General features: G+C 39.8%; 1 protein-coding gene across 1 annotated transcript; it reads right to left on the reverse strand.

Moving 5' to 3' along the window:
- Window positions 1-8,820, reverse strand: echdc2 (enoyl CoA hydratase domain containing 2). The gene is made up of 11 exons (XM_038309061.1): window positions 8,518-8,820; window positions 6,894-6,961; window positions 6,728-6,815; window positions 6,569-6,655; window positions 6,396-6,488; window positions 4,074-4,130; window positions 3,905-3,967; window positions 3,705-3,829; window positions 554-604; window positions 433-480; window positions 1-272 (listed from the first exon to the last, which is right to left on the reverse strand). The coding sequence occupies exons 1-11, from the start codon at window positions 8,738-8,740 to the stop codon at window positions 195-197; spliced, it is 981 nt and encodes a 326-aa protein (XP_038164989.1). The 5' UTR covers window positions 8,741-8,820; the 3' UTR covers window positions 1-194.
- Between the last annotated feature and the right edge of the window lie 10,417 nt (window positions 8,821-19,237).

The raw sequence follows: 19,237 nt of genomic DNA on the forward strand, positions 1-19,237 counted from the left end.
AAAAGTGCATAGATATTAATATGTGTAAATTCTTAATGTATTTATTCTTGCACTTTTCTTAAATTTGGGATATTGACTCATTTAGTGCTCCACATGGACCAAACTTCTAACATGAATTCTTATTTGACATCAGACGGTAACTATAGATTATGAACATTTGATCCTCATTCATGCGGCTGTCATTTGGGCAGGTTTTATTCCCCGATGTACCTCGGGGGTCTCTTCTCGATAAAGGCAGCCATGCCCTCCTTTCGGTCCCGTGTGGGGATGACCTGGGAAAGGACAGATGAATGATTTGCTCAGATTACAGGCATCAGTGTTTGCAGACAAGCTTTACCCAGCTGGTGTATAACCTGGAGTTTTAAGGAAAACAAAACAACGGAACTGTCCACAGATTTAGTTTAGATTTAGAGGCATTATAAGGAGACTTACCCTGGCGTAACACATTCTCTCTATGGCCATTGCTGACCCGATGTCAACCTGGAAGAAACATTCCTGTCACCCTTTGTTTTGATATAAAGATCTGTCAAATTCTGATGAATCCCTAAGGTACCTCGACGCCTCGATTTATGGCCTCTTTGGCCAAACGCACGGCAACAGGAGCCTGCAACCACAAAATGAATGCTGTTAGATTTATAGCTTTATTTACATCACAGATTTATTTCCCTCAAACCTTTTCATTTGAAACGTGAGGTTTAAAATGCAATATCCCTCAAAAAAGAACACACAATACATTAGGCTGATTTCATGATCCAGCAAATAACAAAATTAAAGAATTAGCAAAAAATATAGACACATAAATCATTGTAAAGTCTTCTTGGGCTTTAATAGCAGCTCTTATTAAAGACCTAGACTTAGACATTTTATTTGTCAGTTTGTTTACACAAGTGTAAAACAAAAAGAAATTTCGTTTGGAACAATTTCATCTTTTTTTAAAGTGCAGCCTTGAAAAATAGTAAAAAAAAAAGGCTAAATTTACAGCTCTAACATTTTTTTTAACATCTATTTACTTCGATAAGTCTTTATATCCTCGGCTTCCTTCGTCAGATCACAGATCAAAATAGCAGAATGAAGCTTTGCAGCTTTCCTTTTAGATTTAAAAGGGATTAAAAATATATTTAACTTTTTTGCTTTTAATTTAGTCATTTAATTGAGTCACTTTCTTAATGAAAGACAATCAGGATTAGAGCTGCAACTACCAATTGATTTGCAAATCGATTAATCTGTGGATTGTTTTTTTAGTTTAATGGATTAATAATTGAATAGCCAAAGGTTCCTGAAAGAAGATAATAAATGAAACCAGGTGAAACTAAAACTTTCCACTTGAGGAGTTCTGGGTAGAGCATAGTGACAGATGAAAACATTTCATTTTTTATCTTAAATGCACAATGTTTACAATTTTGATATAATTCCTGCTCTAAGTGCGTTGCTCTGTCACCTAAATGCATGTTTTACAGTCTCTATACTCCAGTTAATGATTATTCCATTCATAAATTAGTTGAAAGTTATTTAAATAACCAATGAATCATGATTAATCAGATTGTTTCAGCCCTCATCAGGACCCATTTTCAGTTTTCAGTCAGTTTGCCAGATTTTTATCTAAAATATAAAGGTAAAAAGGCCCACAGCATTACAGGTCCTCTACCTTACTCATCAAACAGTTACTACAGAGGTTAAAATTTGAATTTAGAATTCCTTATTTTACCAGAATAAATGTAAAGATCCAAACCATTAGCGACATTAGCTTTTAGTTATGTTGTTTGTTTTCCCCACAAATCATTAAACATTGGAGTACAGAAACTGGCTTTTGAATTATCAGTTTAGTAGATTGTTTTTTTTTTTTTTTTTTTGCTTTTTGCCTCTGGGCAAACTTAACTAAATAAGTTCTGTGTCATTCTTTGGAAAAATTAGATAGAATACAGATCCCTGAAAGGGATCTGCTTCTCTGCAGATGATGCGTTTGTTTTCGTTAGAGTTCTTGCATTAAGTTAAGGCAGAAATCATCTTCACGGACGTGAAGGCGGACTTAAAAATTCAATTTAGTGTATTTCTATAGCGCCAATTCACAGCACATGTCATCTCAAGGCTCTTTACAGTTCACCAGATCATCCAGTTCAATTGATTCAAAGTTTGTTGATTGCATCAACTCACTGACTCTTCAGCAATCCCTCACACTAAGCATGCTAGCGACAGTGGAGAGGAAAAACTCCCTTTTAACAGGAAGAAACCTCCAGCAGAACCAGGCTCAGTGTGAGCGGCCATCTGCTGAGGCTGACTGGGGTTCAAGGAGACAGAAGCAGAGATACAAAAAGCAACTGTAAAAGGCGGCCCCGTCCAGGAAACACAGCAGGACGAGCTCCGAGCCAGCTCCCATGTCAGAGGACAAAGGAGAGCACATCCAGTTAATCACAGTCAGAGAAACAGGACTACACTGAAAAACAGGCTGATCTCCAGCATCTATAAACAAAGGTGTTGATGGCAGCAGCACAGCTGATATTTCTCACCAGGATGGAGTCACAGCCAAACAGGAACAGACCAGATGAAGCTACTATGAGAAAAAGCAGAGAGAGCAGGATGTTAGAGATTGAACTAACAGATTCTGCAGAGTGGGAGAATAGAGATGGAATGAAGCAGAATGATGAAAAAGGGGTCCCTATGTCCTCCAGCAGTCTAAACCTATAGCAGCATAAAGCGTAGCATAAAATTAATTTGTTAATGTGGTAAAACACATGCACCTGAAAGGCTCGTCACTTGGAGAATTGCAGAGTAAAAATTATTAATCAAACCTCTCAAAAACTGATGTCTTATGAAATCAGCTCCTGACCAGGATTAGTGGATTTTAACCAGCCGGTCAGGAATCCCTAAAATCCAACAATCTTTCATGTAGACGATGTACAGTAGTAGCCATTCAAAATGTTCCCACTTTCCTTGGCTGGTCCTCGACTGGTCCCCCTTCAATTCCTTTTTAAACGTCAATATTTGTACTAAAATATTCTGTCATCATTTGCGGACATTAAGATCTAAAGAGAATGCAAGTGGTGGTCACTCCAGTGGCTGGGTGTTGGAGGGGATTTCGATTGGAGTTGCAGGGAAGTGGGCTGCCATTCTGCTGACATTTGAATGGCTGCTACTGTAAACAAGGAAAACTCAGCGTGGAGGATGTTCAGCATCACTGAGGTGTATAAACTCTGATATAACAAACACATAAGATGATGTTTAAAAGAGAAACAGATCTTTATAGTCATTTATAGTGTTAATTTTACCAGCCATTTTAAATTTAGTTTCAGTTTTAGTCCAGTTTCAGCATCGCTTGTTAGTTTTTATCACATTTAGTCGACATCATCCCATTTTTATTTAGTCTAGTTTTGTTGATGAAAATATTTTCGTTTAGTTTTCGTTAACGAAATTAACACTAGTCATGTAGAGACATGTCTGCGATTCCTTCAGGATGTGCTTTTAGAGGGGCCACTCACACAGAACAGGGGCTCCAACACCCTGGAAAAATTGTTATCAGCAAAAAATAATCAGGAAATGAAAATCGTAGCAGAACTTGGACACAGAGGTCCGATCAGTTTATACCTGGTAATATCTCTTCTGCTTCATCTGAATTTGTTTTGGGAATTTTCAGGAAATTCCTCCCTAATCTCACACTGATAGACTTTGATTCACCTTTATTCTGGTTATGATTTAAAATATGTTCCAACCTGGGGCAATATCTCTCTGGCCAGGGCCAGAGCTTCTTTATAAGCAGCGTCTCCAGTCTGGTTCGCCTCCACCGCTCTGTTCACCAGCCCCATCTCTAGAGCAGTCTGCCCCCCAACACGCCGACCTGAAAGCACAACAGCCTGCTGTTATCCAACAGATCCTGCAGGGACGCTTCAGCATTAGCTGCATTCTTTAACACCTGTGAATATGAGCTCCTTGGCGAGAGTAACGCCGACCATCCGTGGCAGCCGCTGACTGCCCCCTGCAGGACACACCCCTTCAAGGTGAACTTCTCACAGCTCGTCTGTCTCTCCACTAAAACAATCAATGGCGTTCAGGGTCATTTCTGTGACCTCTGGTGGACTCACCCGCTCCGGGGAGCAGCCCTCGCGTCGTCTCAATCAGACCCATCTGGGCAGAGTGTGCTGAAACACACACATGCAAACAGAGGACAGTTAAAGGACCACGTCTGAGTGATGCCTCTGTCAGAGAATCGGACACAAACACCTGCTCACCTTGCTCATCCGTGCTCGAATAATCACTGCAGCGCCACACCTAATATAACCCATCACATGCTGATGTATGTACTGAACAGCTGGCCAGATGGCTATCATTAGCCCCAAGGCTCTACGCCAGATCATTAAAGCACCCGAGACAAATTTAACCCCCTCCCACCTACATTTGTTGTTTTTCTGCTTTTCTACACCAAATTTTAAGATTTTAAGGAAAAGTCCGGTCAGCAAGGAATAATCAATGGATCATTATTTATACCTAAAACTAATACGTTCCCAGTGATTTAATGAATTTGGTGTTGATCAGTAAATAAAAAAAAATAAAAATAATTCACTATTTTTGGGAGCGGCCATCTTTGCCCAAATATAGTAACCCCTCCCTCCTGCCATCTTCCAGCAGTGACGTCACGGTGCGGTAAGCCTAGCGCCATTCTCCCCGCTTTACAAGCTAAATCAATGGGAACTACTAGACACATCTGCAATCAACAACAATTATTGAAGATTTCCAGAGGACTTCACCATTGAAATTCACCAGAGCTATAGTGAAACTGACAATGCCCACGTGCATGGCAGCTGGATGCTGGAATACATCGGGTAAAAGGGGGAAAAAACATTAGTTATTTCACCTTTCTGATTCCTGATCCTCCACGGACGGGTTGGTCGTTGGATCGCCAACTTGAAGAGAAGGAATTGGAAAGGTGAAATAACTTTTCTTTTTTTTTCCCCACTTTGAATGTGTCTAGTAGTTCCCATTGATTTAGCTTGTAAAGCGGGGAGAATGGCGCTAGGCTTACCGCACCGTGACGTCACTGCCGGAAGATGGCAGGAGGGAGGGGCTACTATATTTGGGTAAAAATCCCAGAATCAATGATCATGCCAAAAATATTGTTTTTATTTTTTTACTGATTAACATTAAATTCATTAAATCACTGTGAACATATTCGTTTTAGGTATAGATAATGATCCATTGGTCATTCCTTGCTGACCGGACTTTTCCTTAAGGTGTGAAACCTCCATCATCAACCATTAGTTAGTTACATTAAAACTGGAGAGTATTTCAGATGAACGTCACAATTCAACAACACAATCTTTAAACGTCTGAATACTTATGACTTATTTAGCTGACATGTTAAATTCCTCCTATATCCTAAAGTTACTGAATTATTCCCCCCCCCCCCCCCAAGATAACCTCATCCTTATGCCCAACCTCTGGAAAGTTGTTTTCCTAATTTATATGCATTTAAATTCGTGTTTTGAATAATTTTTCCAAATGTCTTCCACGCTAAAGACTTCTTGTTTCATAAATACCTTTAAGGTATATCAGTGCATCATTAATAACTTTGAAATGGGCCAGCATTCAGTGTTTTCAGACTTAACTATAATATAGCTTAACGCTTTTGACTTTATTAGGAAAGCATTTCAGATAAAAAGAGATTAATATGATAGCTCTCTCAGCAGCTCCTCTAATTAACATTTTCTTTTCCCAGCCAATCATTTCAGAGGCATTAAATGCATCATCTAATCTTGACTTTCAGATTTTTTAAAGCGTGAGATAATGTTTGTGATCTACAATCTGTTCTAAATTTTATCATGTTTTCCTCCTTTAATGCACTTTGTTCATTTGTAATCTGTAACACCCTCTAAGGCATTACCCTAACATTTAACAAGAAATATATGAATAATTATGTAATATTAAATGACCATTAAAGCGCACTGGATTTTATTCATTTAAACAAAAATATCATAAAAAGTACAAATAAATTTTTTTTCGATTCATAATTTGTGTTGGTCTGTCACAAAGTCCCTCCCCAAATAAAACTACATTCAGGTTTCGTTTAGTGTTTTTTATCACAAATTATGTAAAGTTGGACAGAGATTAATCATTTCTTGGAGTATATATCCACTCTGACATCTGGGAAATACCAACACCCACAGTGAGTAGCGCTGCGCCGAGCAACGCCGATGCAATCTGGGAACTGTCAGTGGAACACTAAGACTGAAAGTGGAAGTTCCTGTCCTCAGTCTCCCCGTTTAAACTCAGCAGCTGACCTCACATGACTGGATTACTGACAGCTGCAAAAGGAGAACATGACATCCCCATTCCAGCTGAATTAGCATCACCTGACAGAACTGAGACGGGCCTTTTCCAGCTCAGCTTTGACAGGTGAGGTCACTCACAGGCGGTGCGCAGGTCGCAGGCCAAGGCGAGCTCCAGTCCGCCTCCGAGGGCGACGCCGTCCATCGCTGCGATGGTGGGGGTGGGTAATGATGCTGCCAGGCAGTAAGAAAAAGGAGAAGGTTTACAACTCCACTAAGAAAATATCCAACACCAAATACGGGTTCTCTGCTACCTATCTGAGTCATAAGGGAGCGCAGGCCGTGCACAAACAGATCAGACTGGGAGTTGTTCATCAGAGCTCGTTCCTTCAGGTCTGCACCTGTGCAAACACATTATTACTGGTTAAACACAGAGACTTACTGGGAGCTATTATGCAGAGCTGAGCCTCTACCTGCACAGAAGACCCCTGGTACTAAACTCCTGAAGATCACCACACGAACTGCTGAGTCACTGGACAGAGTGGACACCAGCTCCCTCATCTGCACACAAACAGGAGTCCAGGTCTGCACTTGTAGTGCGAGTGTTTGTATACGTGTGATGTCGACAGCTCTGCTCACCTGTGACACAAAGACGTGACCGAGAGCGTTTCTCGCTTGGTGTCGGCACATCAGCACCTCCACTATACCTGAGGAGACATCAGGCGACGGGACACAGGAAAAAAACATCAGCCTCAATGGTTAATAATAAACTGATTTATAAAAGCTGAGGGTTCATGAGTTTCTGATGGTCAGCAGAGTCCGTCATCTTCTGCTCTGGTTATCTACACTGGAGTTAGTGCAGAAAGTGTGCTTGGATTAAACTGGTACACTGTGTTGAGCCGAAACAATCAGCCAGTTTGAGATTATTATTCAGAAAGGCAACATTTATTGTGCAGCTAAAGTAATATAGGGAACAAAAGAGCCATATTAATGTTATCCATTACATTTAAGGAAATATTCGGTGACCTCTGCAGGAATTCGCCCTCGAGGACCGACTTTAGGGATGCCTGCTTTAGACCATAGAAATGGTAAAAACGAAATATTTTACTACTTCATTTAAACCTTAATATTCAATTATGATACTACTGATGGATGAATGGATCTATTCATCCATCAACCTGTGACTTGACTGGTTGATGTTCAGCAGCAACATTGACAGCAACTTAGGTCAAAGAGAAATTTCTAAATTCCACATCAGATGTGGATCAAACTTTATGATTCACATCTGGAAGGTGTTCTGCTGTCATCATGAAATAAACCTTCACTAAAAACGCATAGTCTGGCAGCGATATTTATGGTACCTTAGTTTGAAGTGAATGAGTGGAGAGATTTTCAGGGGCTTTAATATTGAAATCCCACATGCATAAAGTTTGGTCACATCTGAAGATGTTCATCTATCATTCTGGAATTAAAGCATTTACTGAAAACGGTTTAGCAACAAAACTGAATGCAGCACAATCAGAGATAACCTGCAGGTTTTAAGGGGCTTTAATTTTGAAAATCCACTGGATTTATTTGCGCTTTGATTGTTGGAGGGCCTCGTCTGTCACCTGGAAAAGTAACTATGTAAAAAAAAAATCTAAAAGCAATAAATTAAATTTAATAAGAGTTAATTAAATGTATATTTCAAGATATTCACTGTCAGAACACTACAAAAATGGCACAAAGGTCAATTAATTAACGTATGTAATCAAATAACTGCTGTCATTTCCACATCTAATCTCTATGGAAGAGGATTAGGGCCACTGAAAAAAAAGTTAACTGATTTTTTAATTTTATTTCAGTTTATTATTGGAAAACAGTCAAAATTCTGACTTTAATCTCAGAATTCTGACTTTTTTTCTCAGAATTCTGACTTTAATCTCAAAATTCTGACTTTTTTATAGTCGGAATTCAGTCAGAATTCTTAGATTAAAGTCAGAATTCTGACTTTTTTCCAATACTAGACTGAAATACAATTTCAAAATCAGTTAACTTTTTTTTCCCCAGTGGCCCTAATCCTCTTCCTTAAATCTCAGGTGTCACTACCGTAATTCTTAGTGTTCGCGCGACCTAAAAAAAAAACGCGCGTCTTGATTCCGAAGGGGAGGCCTGCTGTGAAATAAAAGTTTAACCAATGGGTGACAGGTTTTAGAGAACAAAGTGATCCGTCCATCGGATAAAGGCTAAAATAATAACAAATCGCTAGAAAATGAGTCCATACCTTCATCCTGTCCCTCTAATCGCTTCATGTCCACCTCCACGGACCCCCCCACCTGTGTGTGCTGCCAGCGGCTCTCAGCGCGGCTGCAGGCCGCAGGAGAGCGGCTTCCCTTGGCCAGCAGTGGCGCTCCGGCCCGGTGTAACACACGGTGTTTGAGTGGGACAGCCACGGGCCGCCACCGTGAGCAGATGGGGACGAGCAGTCTGCGGAGGACAGCAGCCATCCTCTCTGCTGGAAGCAGTGAGAACAAGCAGAGGAAAGCTGCTGTGGAGCAGCAGGAAGTTTCTTCCTGAGAGAGGAGGGACTTAAACACACAGCAGCTGCAACAGTGGAGCACTTTTTCACTCCATGCTGCTCCATTTCTCTTACATTTTTTTTCTTTTTGAGGACAAAATCTGATTGTTTACGTTAGGTTATTTTTATTAAACAAAAATAATAATAAAAATAAAAACAAAGTTTCATTTTCCCCCCTGGCTACAGCTACAATGTACTAAAGAACAAGTCAGATGTTTTGCAGGATGTTTTATAGATTCTGCAGAGTGACACATGCTGCTGCACTCAGTCTATTTTAGGTTGACACCCTGCAAAGCAACCAACAGCCTGCAGAGGTCACCTGCTATTAAACGGTGCTTCATAAAAGGCCTCAGAACAGGCACGTCCACAGCACTGACCATTGCTGATTGGCTGATAAAAGTGAAGCCATGGTCCGCCATGCTGGTACTCCCCACTCCCACAGAGACCCACAGTCAAAGTGTCTACATGTGTAGCATTTGGCTGCAAAAACAAGCAGTTTTCTGGCCGTGGGAAGATGTTCCACAGTCAGTGGATGAACTAACCTAGAAAATCCACATATAAGCTGATCCATCCTATAGTAGGCTATAGTATGCAGCATAACATTATTCTGGCTATCTCGGACTGACTTAAAGTTATTGACTAAATTAGCCAGTATCATTGTATCTAATGTAGGAAAATAGAAAGTAGAGTAAATAGAAAGTAATTCACTGTGAAATGTCAATGTAGTAATTCGTCATTAAGCAGATGGTTTTCAGTTATTAAGCAGTGGTTTTTCTAGTGTTTGTTGTATTTCTCATTTTAAAAAATCCTGTGCTGAAATATATTACATGTTATACTGACAGAAAAAAAGCAACTCAAACATTTGACAGAGAGAGAATTACCAGCCATCTAAGTTTTTATTTACCATAACAATGTAATAAACTCATGTATATTACATTTACATCATCAATTTGGCACTATTTGCACATCTGTATTTTTTATGCTCCAATAACATAAATTTTATTGTGATTTATTTGTATAATATATTAAATTACATGATTTAGAGACCTCATTGGCCTTAAATTTGTCAGGACTCCTGTTTTGTGTCTGTGTTTTCTGTGTTTGTCTCCCTTCCTCCACCAGGAGGCGCCTGGTTCTAGTCCGCCTTCTCACACACCTGCGGATAGTTTCCTCCTTAAACGGAGTGTTCTTAAGCTGCTGACTGCCACTACTTCGGCGCCAGAGTGTTTGCCAGTTTAGGGTACTCTAGCCAACCTGAGTTTAACTTTGTTTTGTCTTTGCCTCTTGGCAGGAAGTCATCCTGCTGACTGGATTTCTTGGACCTTCACACCCTGGAAGGATAAACTGAGCTTCAAACTGAGCTGGAGTTTAAACAGGAGGTTCGGATCCACTTTCCCCAAGAGATCGTTTGAGCTTCTCACTGAGAAAGGGATTATTTTCCACAACGACCCGTTCAAGTACCGCAGGAAATCGGAGTGGCAGTCAGTATCTCCGTTCTACATCTATCAACCGCATTCTGGGTAAAACCTGTTCCGCCCTCCACCGAATCAGACAAACACGGGAACCTCAGCACACAGACAGGAGTCAAGGAAACAACTTCACTGGAAACTTCCGGTTGGGCAGTGTTCAGAGCAACACTTCTTCCCCTGTTCACTGTTTCAATAAAAACCTGTTAAAACTTTTACCTGGACTCTCAGTTCGGTTTTCTGCATTTTGGGTCAGAACTTTGAAACATCATGACAAAAATGACTATGCAATTAGAAGTTAAAGTAATCTACTGATTCTATGAAATAGCCAGTGTGTGCCAAAGTGATGAATTTATCTTTATTTTAAGTCTTAAGTTCCTCTTAAAATGAGAACACCATCATTGTTCGACGCTCACACATATTGTTTACATTGCGACCGGTCTAACTAGTGAGTATCAATATGGCGGCCGATGGCTTCACTTCATCCCCATACTACCAACGGGCAATCAGCAATCCAGTGAATAGATAGAGATCAGTGGTCCAAAATCAGTCCTTGAAGGCCACTGTCCTGCAGGTTTTAGAGTTTCTTTTTTATTCAACACAGCAGATTGTGATGATTACAGTTCAGCAACAACCTGTCAGCCTGCAATCAGCCATCAATGATTGAGAGCGAAGTGCTCTGTTAGGAACACAAGGAACAATCAGATCTCTGATATCAGATGGAGCTTGGCCATTTAAGGCTTTATATGTGAGAAGGAGGATTTTAAATTCTATTCTGGATTTAACAGGAAGCCAATGAAGAGAAGCCAGGATAGGAGAGATATGATCTCTCTTTTTCATTTTCATTAGAACTCTGGCTTCAGCATTTTGGATCAGCTGAAGGCTTTTAACTACAGTTTGTGGACTTCCTGATAGTAAAGAATTACAATAGTCCAGCCTTGAAGTAACAAATGCATGGACTAGTTTCTCAGCATCAATCCTGGACAGGAGATTGCTCATTTTTGCAATAATCTGCAGACTGACTGAACATTTTCTGAACATTACAGAAAATACCTGATTTCACTTATTATTGTCTCTAAGTTATGCTCAACAACATTTAGTTCAGGAGCTCTTTGATTTGTTTACTATTTGTTTTTTTTATTAATATACGATATGTATTTATATATAAATCAATGTTATGAATTCCATTGTTAATGTTTTTTTTTTTTTATTATTACTTTTGTTCTATTTCAGTTTATTTTACTGGCAGCTCATTTTTTTGGTCTTCAGTGGAAGGGTGTGTACATTTTCAAGTACCACTGTCTGTGCTTAAATTAAAAACACTGTTTATGTTACACCTTGAAAGTGTTTAGTTTCTTTTTTTCTTATTTGTGTTTTATCAGACTAACCCTACTGATTTAGTTTACTAATACTCATTTTGCTATTTTGTTTGTATATTGATGTTTGAAATAAAGGCTTAAAAAAAAATAGATGAGCATTTCACTAATCAAACCTTTTAAAGAGCAACAAAAAGCAGCCATTGTTGAATGAAAGACAGAGGAAGAACCTGTTTGTAATTTGCCACCAGCTGTTTATGGGATTCAGCAAGTATGTGGACAGCGCACAAAAATAAATGCTTTGAATGATAGAAAACGAACACCGCACTTCAATTCAATTCAATTCAGTTTATTTATATAGCGCCAAATTCACAACACATGTCATCTCAAGGCACTTTACAGTTCAACCAGATCATACAGTCAAATTGATACAAAGTTTTCTATCAAGGAAAAACAGTTGATTGCATTGACTCATTGACTCAAATACAATCCCTCACACTAAGCATGCTTGTAGCAACAGTGGAGAGGAAAAACTCCCTTTTAACAGGAAGAAACCTCCAGCAGAACCAGGCTCAGTGTGAGCGGCCATCTGCCGAGGCCGACTGGGGTTCAAGGAGACAGAAGCAGAGATACAAAAAGCAGCTGTAAAAGGCGGCCCCGTCCAGGAAACACACAGCCAGGCAGACGAGCTCCAAGGCAGCTCCCATGCCAGAGGACGAAGAGAGCACATCCACTCAGTCACGGTCAGAGAAACAGGACCACACTGGAAAACAGGCCGATCTCCAACATCTATTAACAAGGGTGTTGATAGAAGCAGCACAGCTGATGTTTTTTTTCCAGGATGACGTCACAGCCAAACAGGAACAGACGAGGCAAAGCTACTCTGAGGAAAAGCAGAGAGAGCAGAAGGCTAGAGATTGAACTAACAGATTCTGCAGAATAGGAGAACAGAGAGAGAATGAAGCAGAATGATGAAATGGGGGTCCCTATGTCCTCCAAAAGTCTAAGCCTATAGCAGCATAACTATAGAGATAGCTCAGGATAACCTGAGCCACCCTAACTATAAGCTTTATCAAAAATGAAAGTTTTAAGCCTAGCCTTAAAAGTAGACAGGGTCTCTGCCTCACGGACTAAAACTGGTAGTTGGTTCCACAGGAGAGGAGCCTGATAACTAAAAGATCTGCCTCCCATTCTACTTTTAGAAATTCTAGGAACCACTAGTAAACCTGCAGATTGAGAGCGAAGTGCTCTGTTAGGAACATAAGGAACAATCAGATCTCTGATATAAGATGGAGCTTGGCCATTTAAGGCTTTATATGTGAGAAGGAGGATTTTAAATTCTATTCTTGATTTAACAGGAAGCCAATGAAGAGAAGCCAGGATAGGAGAGATGTGATCTCTCTTTTTAATTTTCATCAGAACTCTGGCTGCAGCATTTTGGATCAGCTGAAGGCTTTTAACTACAGTTTGTGGACTTCCTGATAGTAAAGAATTACAATAGTCCAGCCTTGAAGTAACAAATGCATGGACTAGTTTCTCAGCATCACCCCTGGACAGGATATTTCTAATTTTTGCAATGTTCCTCAGATGAAAGAAGGAAATTCTAGAAACCTCTTTGATATGGGATTTAAATGACAGGTCCTGATCAAAAATAACACCAAGATTTTTTACTTTATTATCTGAAATCAGTTTAATCCCATCCAAATGAAGTGACTGGCTAATCAGTTTCTTTTTCAGAGACTCTGGTCCAAAGACTATAACTTCTGTTTTGTCTGCATTCAGAAGCAGAAAATTAAGAGTCATCCAGGTTTTTATGTCTTCAAGACATGCCTGTAATCTATGTAATGGGTTAGCTTCATCTGGATTTATAGACAGATATAGCTGGGTATCATCAGCATAACAGTGGAAATTAATCCCATGCTGTCTAATAATTCTACCAATTGGGAGCATGTATAAAGTAAAGAGAATTGGTCCTAGCACTGATCCCTGTGGTACTCCACAGGTAACCTTTGAGCGTGTTGAAGATCTATCATTAACATGAACAAACTGAATTCGATCAGATAGATAAGATTTAAACCAGTCTAGTGCTGTTCCTTTAATTCCAACAAAATATTCAAGTCTTTCTAAAAGAATATTATGGTCAACTGTATCAAATGCAGCACTAAGATCTAACAGGACGAGCACAGATACAAGTCCATTATCTGAGGCCATGAGAATATCATTAGTGACTTTCACCAGAGCTGTTTCAGTGCTATGATGAGCTCTAAAGCCAGACTGAAACTCTTCAAAAAGTTCATTATGGTGGAAGTGATCGCAAACTTGTTTGGCAACTACTTTTTCAAGAATTTTGGATAAGAAAGGAAGATTGGATATAGGTCTATAATTGACCAAGTCATCTGGGTCAAGAGACGGTTTCTTAAGCAGAGGTTTAATTACAGCAATCTTAAAAGCTTTAGGTACATATCCCTGTAACAGAGATAGATTAATCACATCTAAAATGGAGGAGGAGATCAAAGGGAATACCTCCTTAAATAACCTGGTTGGAACTGGATCTAACATACAAGTTGAAGGCTTAGATGAAGACAATAATTTTGCTAATTCAGAGAGTTCAACTGGATCAAAGCAGTCTAAACCCGGTTCAGATTCCATGACTACCTCAGGTACAATCGCGGATAGAGGAGTGCTTATGATCTTATTTTTAATAAGATCACTCTTATTTATAAAGAATCCCATAAAATCATTGCTGCTAAGAGCAGGTGGAATGGACGGTTCAACAGAGCTATGGCTCTGGGTGAGTTTGGCAACTGTATTAAAAAGAAATCTAGGATTATTCTTATTCTCCTCTATTAATGAGGAGATGTATGCTGCTCTTGCTTTACAAAGGGTCCTCTTATACAGCAGTAAACCATTTTTCCAGACTAGGAAGGACTCTCGCAGGCCTGTGGAGCGATATTTTCTCTCCAGTTTCCTAGCATTTTGCTTCAAAGTACGCAGCTCTGCATTAAACCAAGGAGCAAGCTTTCTATTTTTAACGGTTTTCATTTTCAAAGGAGCTGCGTTGTCTAAGGCAATACGCAGAGAACTAGCAACCCCCTCAACAAAATCATCAACCTGTGAAGGGGAATAAGCTAAGCTTTTGCACTCTGCAGCAAACTTAAACTGGACTCACCATCCCCCCAGTTAAATAAACAAGGTGGTGGCAGAATCATCCTGTGGGAATGTTTTTCTTTAGCAGGTCATAATGGATGGAAAAATGAATAAACATAAAACACTTTTTAGATTTATTTTTTACAAAAAAACAACCTTAAAACCCATTTTATTGTCCTGCCATCTCACATTTATGCTCTAGTTTGTGTTGTTCTGTCTCATAACAAATGTCACCATGTTCAAAAAGGTCGTGCGAAGCAGAGAAATTCTCACAGTGTGTTCTTAGATTATGACCGTGCATAAACACAGACGCACATGCAAGAGGCCTGCAGGCTGCAGCCGCTCCTGCCTTTTGCCGCTGAGGTAAGGTGTTCCATCAGACTGCTTCTGTCTAGGTTGACCATGCATTATTGAGCGCATCTTTACAAGTTATGCAATCGCTCGGTGACAGAATAGCTCTCATGGCACACCAGTTTTAGTGGAGAGAGCTGGGTGTCTGCATGCACATCCATGTGATCCACCCAACATGACAGAATCAGTCTACTTTCCATCACTGATTTATAGTGTCTGTTTTATTTTTTATCAGCTTTGTTTACTACTCTTAATTAACTCCGATGCCACTGAGTCTGTGTAATGAGTCATGCTAATTTGTAATTGTGATGTGAACTAATGATAGGTGAAGATCATGCAGAGTGCAGGTGTTTGCTGCAGAGTCAGGATCAAAACGTGGTTCTTGTTCTTACTACGCACATTAGTCATATAAATAAGAAATATTAAATAGAAATAGACTAATTGCAGATAAAAACATATTGTAATCTGATGTTTAATCTTGTCAGTGGAAATCGCAGCATGAGAATGGCCTATAGGCGGCAGTGCTGTGATGCGATACCTGGAGGATTTAGAGCAGAACAGGTTGTTCAGACTTGATGTCTGGCATGTTTTCATTCCTGAGACGGAAAGTGACCCTGGCAGCTTGAGAAGGAGGCGGTCTGAGTGACAGAAACTGAGCCTGATGGAGTCCGCTGCAGACAGTCTGCTGATGGAAAAGATGCACACGTTGGACAAGAATCACACCGGAACCGCGCTCTGACACAAACATGCCAAGATTACTCAGCCTTGTGTTCACCGTGAAGAAGGCAGTTGCCCTGTGTGGAATCAGGTTGGATGCTTTTTAATTGTGGGCCGGGTTGGATCAGTTTGCACTCTTTCCTGTCAGCAGTCTGCGTGGTTTACTGTTTGACCTGAGGCTGCCCACACACTGCTTTCTCTCTGTTCCTGCAGAGGTCACCCTCGGGTTCACAATTAGGTCTTACGTTCTTGCCTCTTTCTGTTGTTGTGCTTTTTCTGAATGAGGTTTAATTCTGATCTTTCTTTGGCTCCACTTCATTAAAGCATCTTTCTTTCCTTCCCACTTGTCCTCCTCTCTGCAGGGTGTATGGCAGACGGCCCTCCGTTCTCGGCCTCATCAAAGCCCAGAGCTGAATTTGAGCAGGGAGGCCTGGTGACAGGGCTACGAGGTTAAGCATGAGTCACGGGGACGACATGTCTGGAAGGAGGAAGATGGCACAGTGATGATCTGCTCAGGGCGAGTGCAATGTGTTTGACCTTTGTGTCTGATGATAGTGAAACATCTCTGTAAGCTTGGTCTGACCCTACAAGATTCTGCTCAACATCTCATTTGCAAAGTTTAAACCCAGATCAAGATTAGAGGCTGACTGATACAGGCTTATTAAGACTGATGCAAATAATGATTGTTTCTATTCTATTATTTATGTCTCAACAATTCCTGATATGTGTGTCGTGGTAAAAATGACACAATTATAATACATGTTGGAGGAGTCTCAATTTATAAAGAATATAAAAACCTTTATTAACAAAGAAAACAAACTATCAAACATACACTAATGAATCAGGGAATGCATTCACGTATCGGCCAATAGCAATGCAAGAAATGTAATCCCAAATATCAAAAATATTGGCAACCTCATTTGTTGGTCTACCTCTAATTGAGTCTGTTGAAAATATTTTCAGATAGAGCTGGAGTAACATTTTACATTAGATATGTCCCTGAAATAATTTAAAGTCCGCTCATATTCAGAATTCAAACTTCTGAAAGTTCTTTAAATATGAAATTATTCCATCCTGTTCAATAAATGATAAGTGTTTTTAATTAAGCGTCATTTTCATGTGAATGTTCTTTACTGGAGGCATCCATGTTTGTCAAAGAACACTACTGCCACCTACTGGTTTGTGACGTCACTGTGCGGTATCGGCTGTTGATCAAGTCCCAGTGCTGTATCTGGTGTTTGTCACAACGCGCTATTATCCAAGTCATCTTGAAAACATTCTTCTTCCAAATGTTGGCTACATATTACGGGTTTTTTCTCTGGCCAGAAGTTCGATGGCAAATCCTCCCTCTTCAAGTTGGCGATCCAACGACCAACCCGTCCGTGGAGGATCGGGAATCAGAAAGGTGAAATAACTCTTTTTTTTTCACTTTTACCCGATGTATTCCAGCATCCAGCTGCCATGCACGTGGGCATTGTCAGTTTCACTATAGCTCTGGTGAATTTCAATGGTGAAGTCCTCTGGAAATCTTCAATAATTGTTGTTGATTGCAGATGTGTCTAGTAGTTCCCATTGATTTAGCTTGTAAAGCGGGGAGAATGGCGCTAGGCTTACCGCACCGTGACGTCACTGCTGGAAGATGGCAGGAGGGAGGGGGTTACTATATTTGGGCAAAAATGGCCGCTCCCAGACTCAGTGATTGCAACAGAAATTATTATTTAATTGTTTACTGATTATCACTAAATTCATTAAATCACCACAAATGTATTAGTTTCAGGTATAAATAATTATCCATTGATTATTCCTTGCTGACCGGACTTTTCCTTCAAATAAATAAAAATTATTTGATGACGTTTGTCTTTATAACAGCTACGCAATCAAACATTATCTTCTTTGATTATTATGTGACTTAAAGACAGGAATGGTGAAAAGCATTGTGTCTGGCATAGTTGGTGTAAAAACTTTGTGTTATTTTCGAAAAACATTGAAAATAACCAGATGTCAGCTCTTAACATGTACTTTTATGGGCTATTTTGTTCATTATTTTTATCAAACAAAATGGTACTTTAAGTTGTAGAAAGAATTAAACTGAAGAAGAAAGTGAAGACATATATGATGATGTAATAAACTGTTTCTAAAACATGAGACACTGACAGATTTATATATTCCATAGTAATATTCTAGCAACCTAATGAATTACATTATGTTTATCCCTTTGTTTGGATTTAATCTTCTCAGGGAGAAAATCTGTTCCTTATTTATCTATTATTGTGAGAACAACAGTAGATGGTATGCAGGTGATTGCTTATTGCCACTTTATATGCCTCAGGAGTAAGTGTTAGTAAATATTACTAAAATCTGACTTTTCTTTTCATTTTAAGTTCAACTTATCGTTGTGTATACCTGAGAAAGGACAGGATGATGAGGCTCTTGTTATGTGAACCCCTCAGCACACGGCCAAAGTACGTAAAAGAAGTTCTTTTGGTGCGGATTGCGTTACCAGTATCTGTTGATACTGGAAAAACAATCGCTTTAAGTTTCCCAACTCTACAAGGACATCAAAGGATCGAGTGCCTTTCAGGAAGGTTTACCGGATTCCAAGGAACTGTGATATATTATCATTTTGTACCATTCAGTGTACAAAATTAAGCTGGAACCACATTGAAAGGTTATTCCACTAGTTACTAATTAAGGGGCAAGAAATATATAGGCCCCACTCTTCAGATTTCATTTGCAACATGTTTTATTTTCCTTAATCGAACTTTGTGCTGATCTTCACCTTTAAATCCCAATAAAATCCCCCAAACTGTACATTTCTAACATGATAACAATGGACAAGCCTTAAGGCCAATTTTAGGTCAGCTATTTCTAGCCACATTCTGATCCATTATAGGCTAAAAATAAAATACATTAACCACAAGTTCTGTCTCTTCTTATCCAATCCCTCCCTTTCCAGATTAGCCACTCAAACAAGCAGCCTAGAGCCAGTCAAGACGCTCAGATAAAACTCTGGTCTACATTCTATTAAATTTAGAAGATGGAACCGATTTAATGCTGAAAGAACGACGTCAGACCCCCGGCCTGAAGGATGCAAGCTGACGAGATAAGAATGATGACGATAGTGAGGCATGAAGAGTAAAGGAGAGGAGAGTCAGCTACCTTCTGCTGATAGGAAAGAGTTCAATATTGATTTCAATAAATGTTCCAAAGAAAAACTGAAGATGTGAGATTACAGAGAGGCAGCAAAGGTGATGTTTCATTGGCAGAGGTTGTCGTCTCCTTGGGTTGTCGTCTCCAGACAGTTGCCAGAAGAGAGGAAACACTCCCTAATTAAAAAATAAAGACGTTTCACTGGTCAGCCCGGGACATTTACCCTGCACGCAAGCCTCCATTAAGATGAGGAGTACGTGTATCCCTGCCACACAACTT

Source organism: Cyprinodon tularosa, unplaced genomic scaffold (genome assembly GCF_016077235.1).
Source record: "Cyprinodon tularosa strain WSP-4 unplaced genomic scaffold, ASM1607723v1 ctg656, whole genome shotgun sequence".
Taxonomy (NCBI): Eukaryota; Metazoa; Chordata; class Actinopteri; order Cyprinodontiformes; family Cyprinodontidae; genus Cyprinodon; species Cyprinodon tularosa.

What these genes read in the sequence shown, in the direction of transcription:
- echdc2 (XM_038309061.1), bottom strand. Translation starts at nt 8,740, where the DNA reads ATGGCTGCTGTCCTCCGCAGACTGCTCGTCCCCATCTGCTCACGGTGG. An exon ending in CCATAAATCGAGGCGTCGAG is followed by an intron (nt 481 to 553) that starts GTACCTTAGGGA and finishes TGTTTCTTCCAG; the next exon opens with GTTGACATCGGGTCAGCAAT. An exon ending in AGAGAATGTGTTACGCCAGG is followed by an intron (nt 273 to 432) that starts GTAAGTCTCCTT and finishes GTCCTTTCCCAG; the next exon opens with GTCATCCCCACACGGGACCG.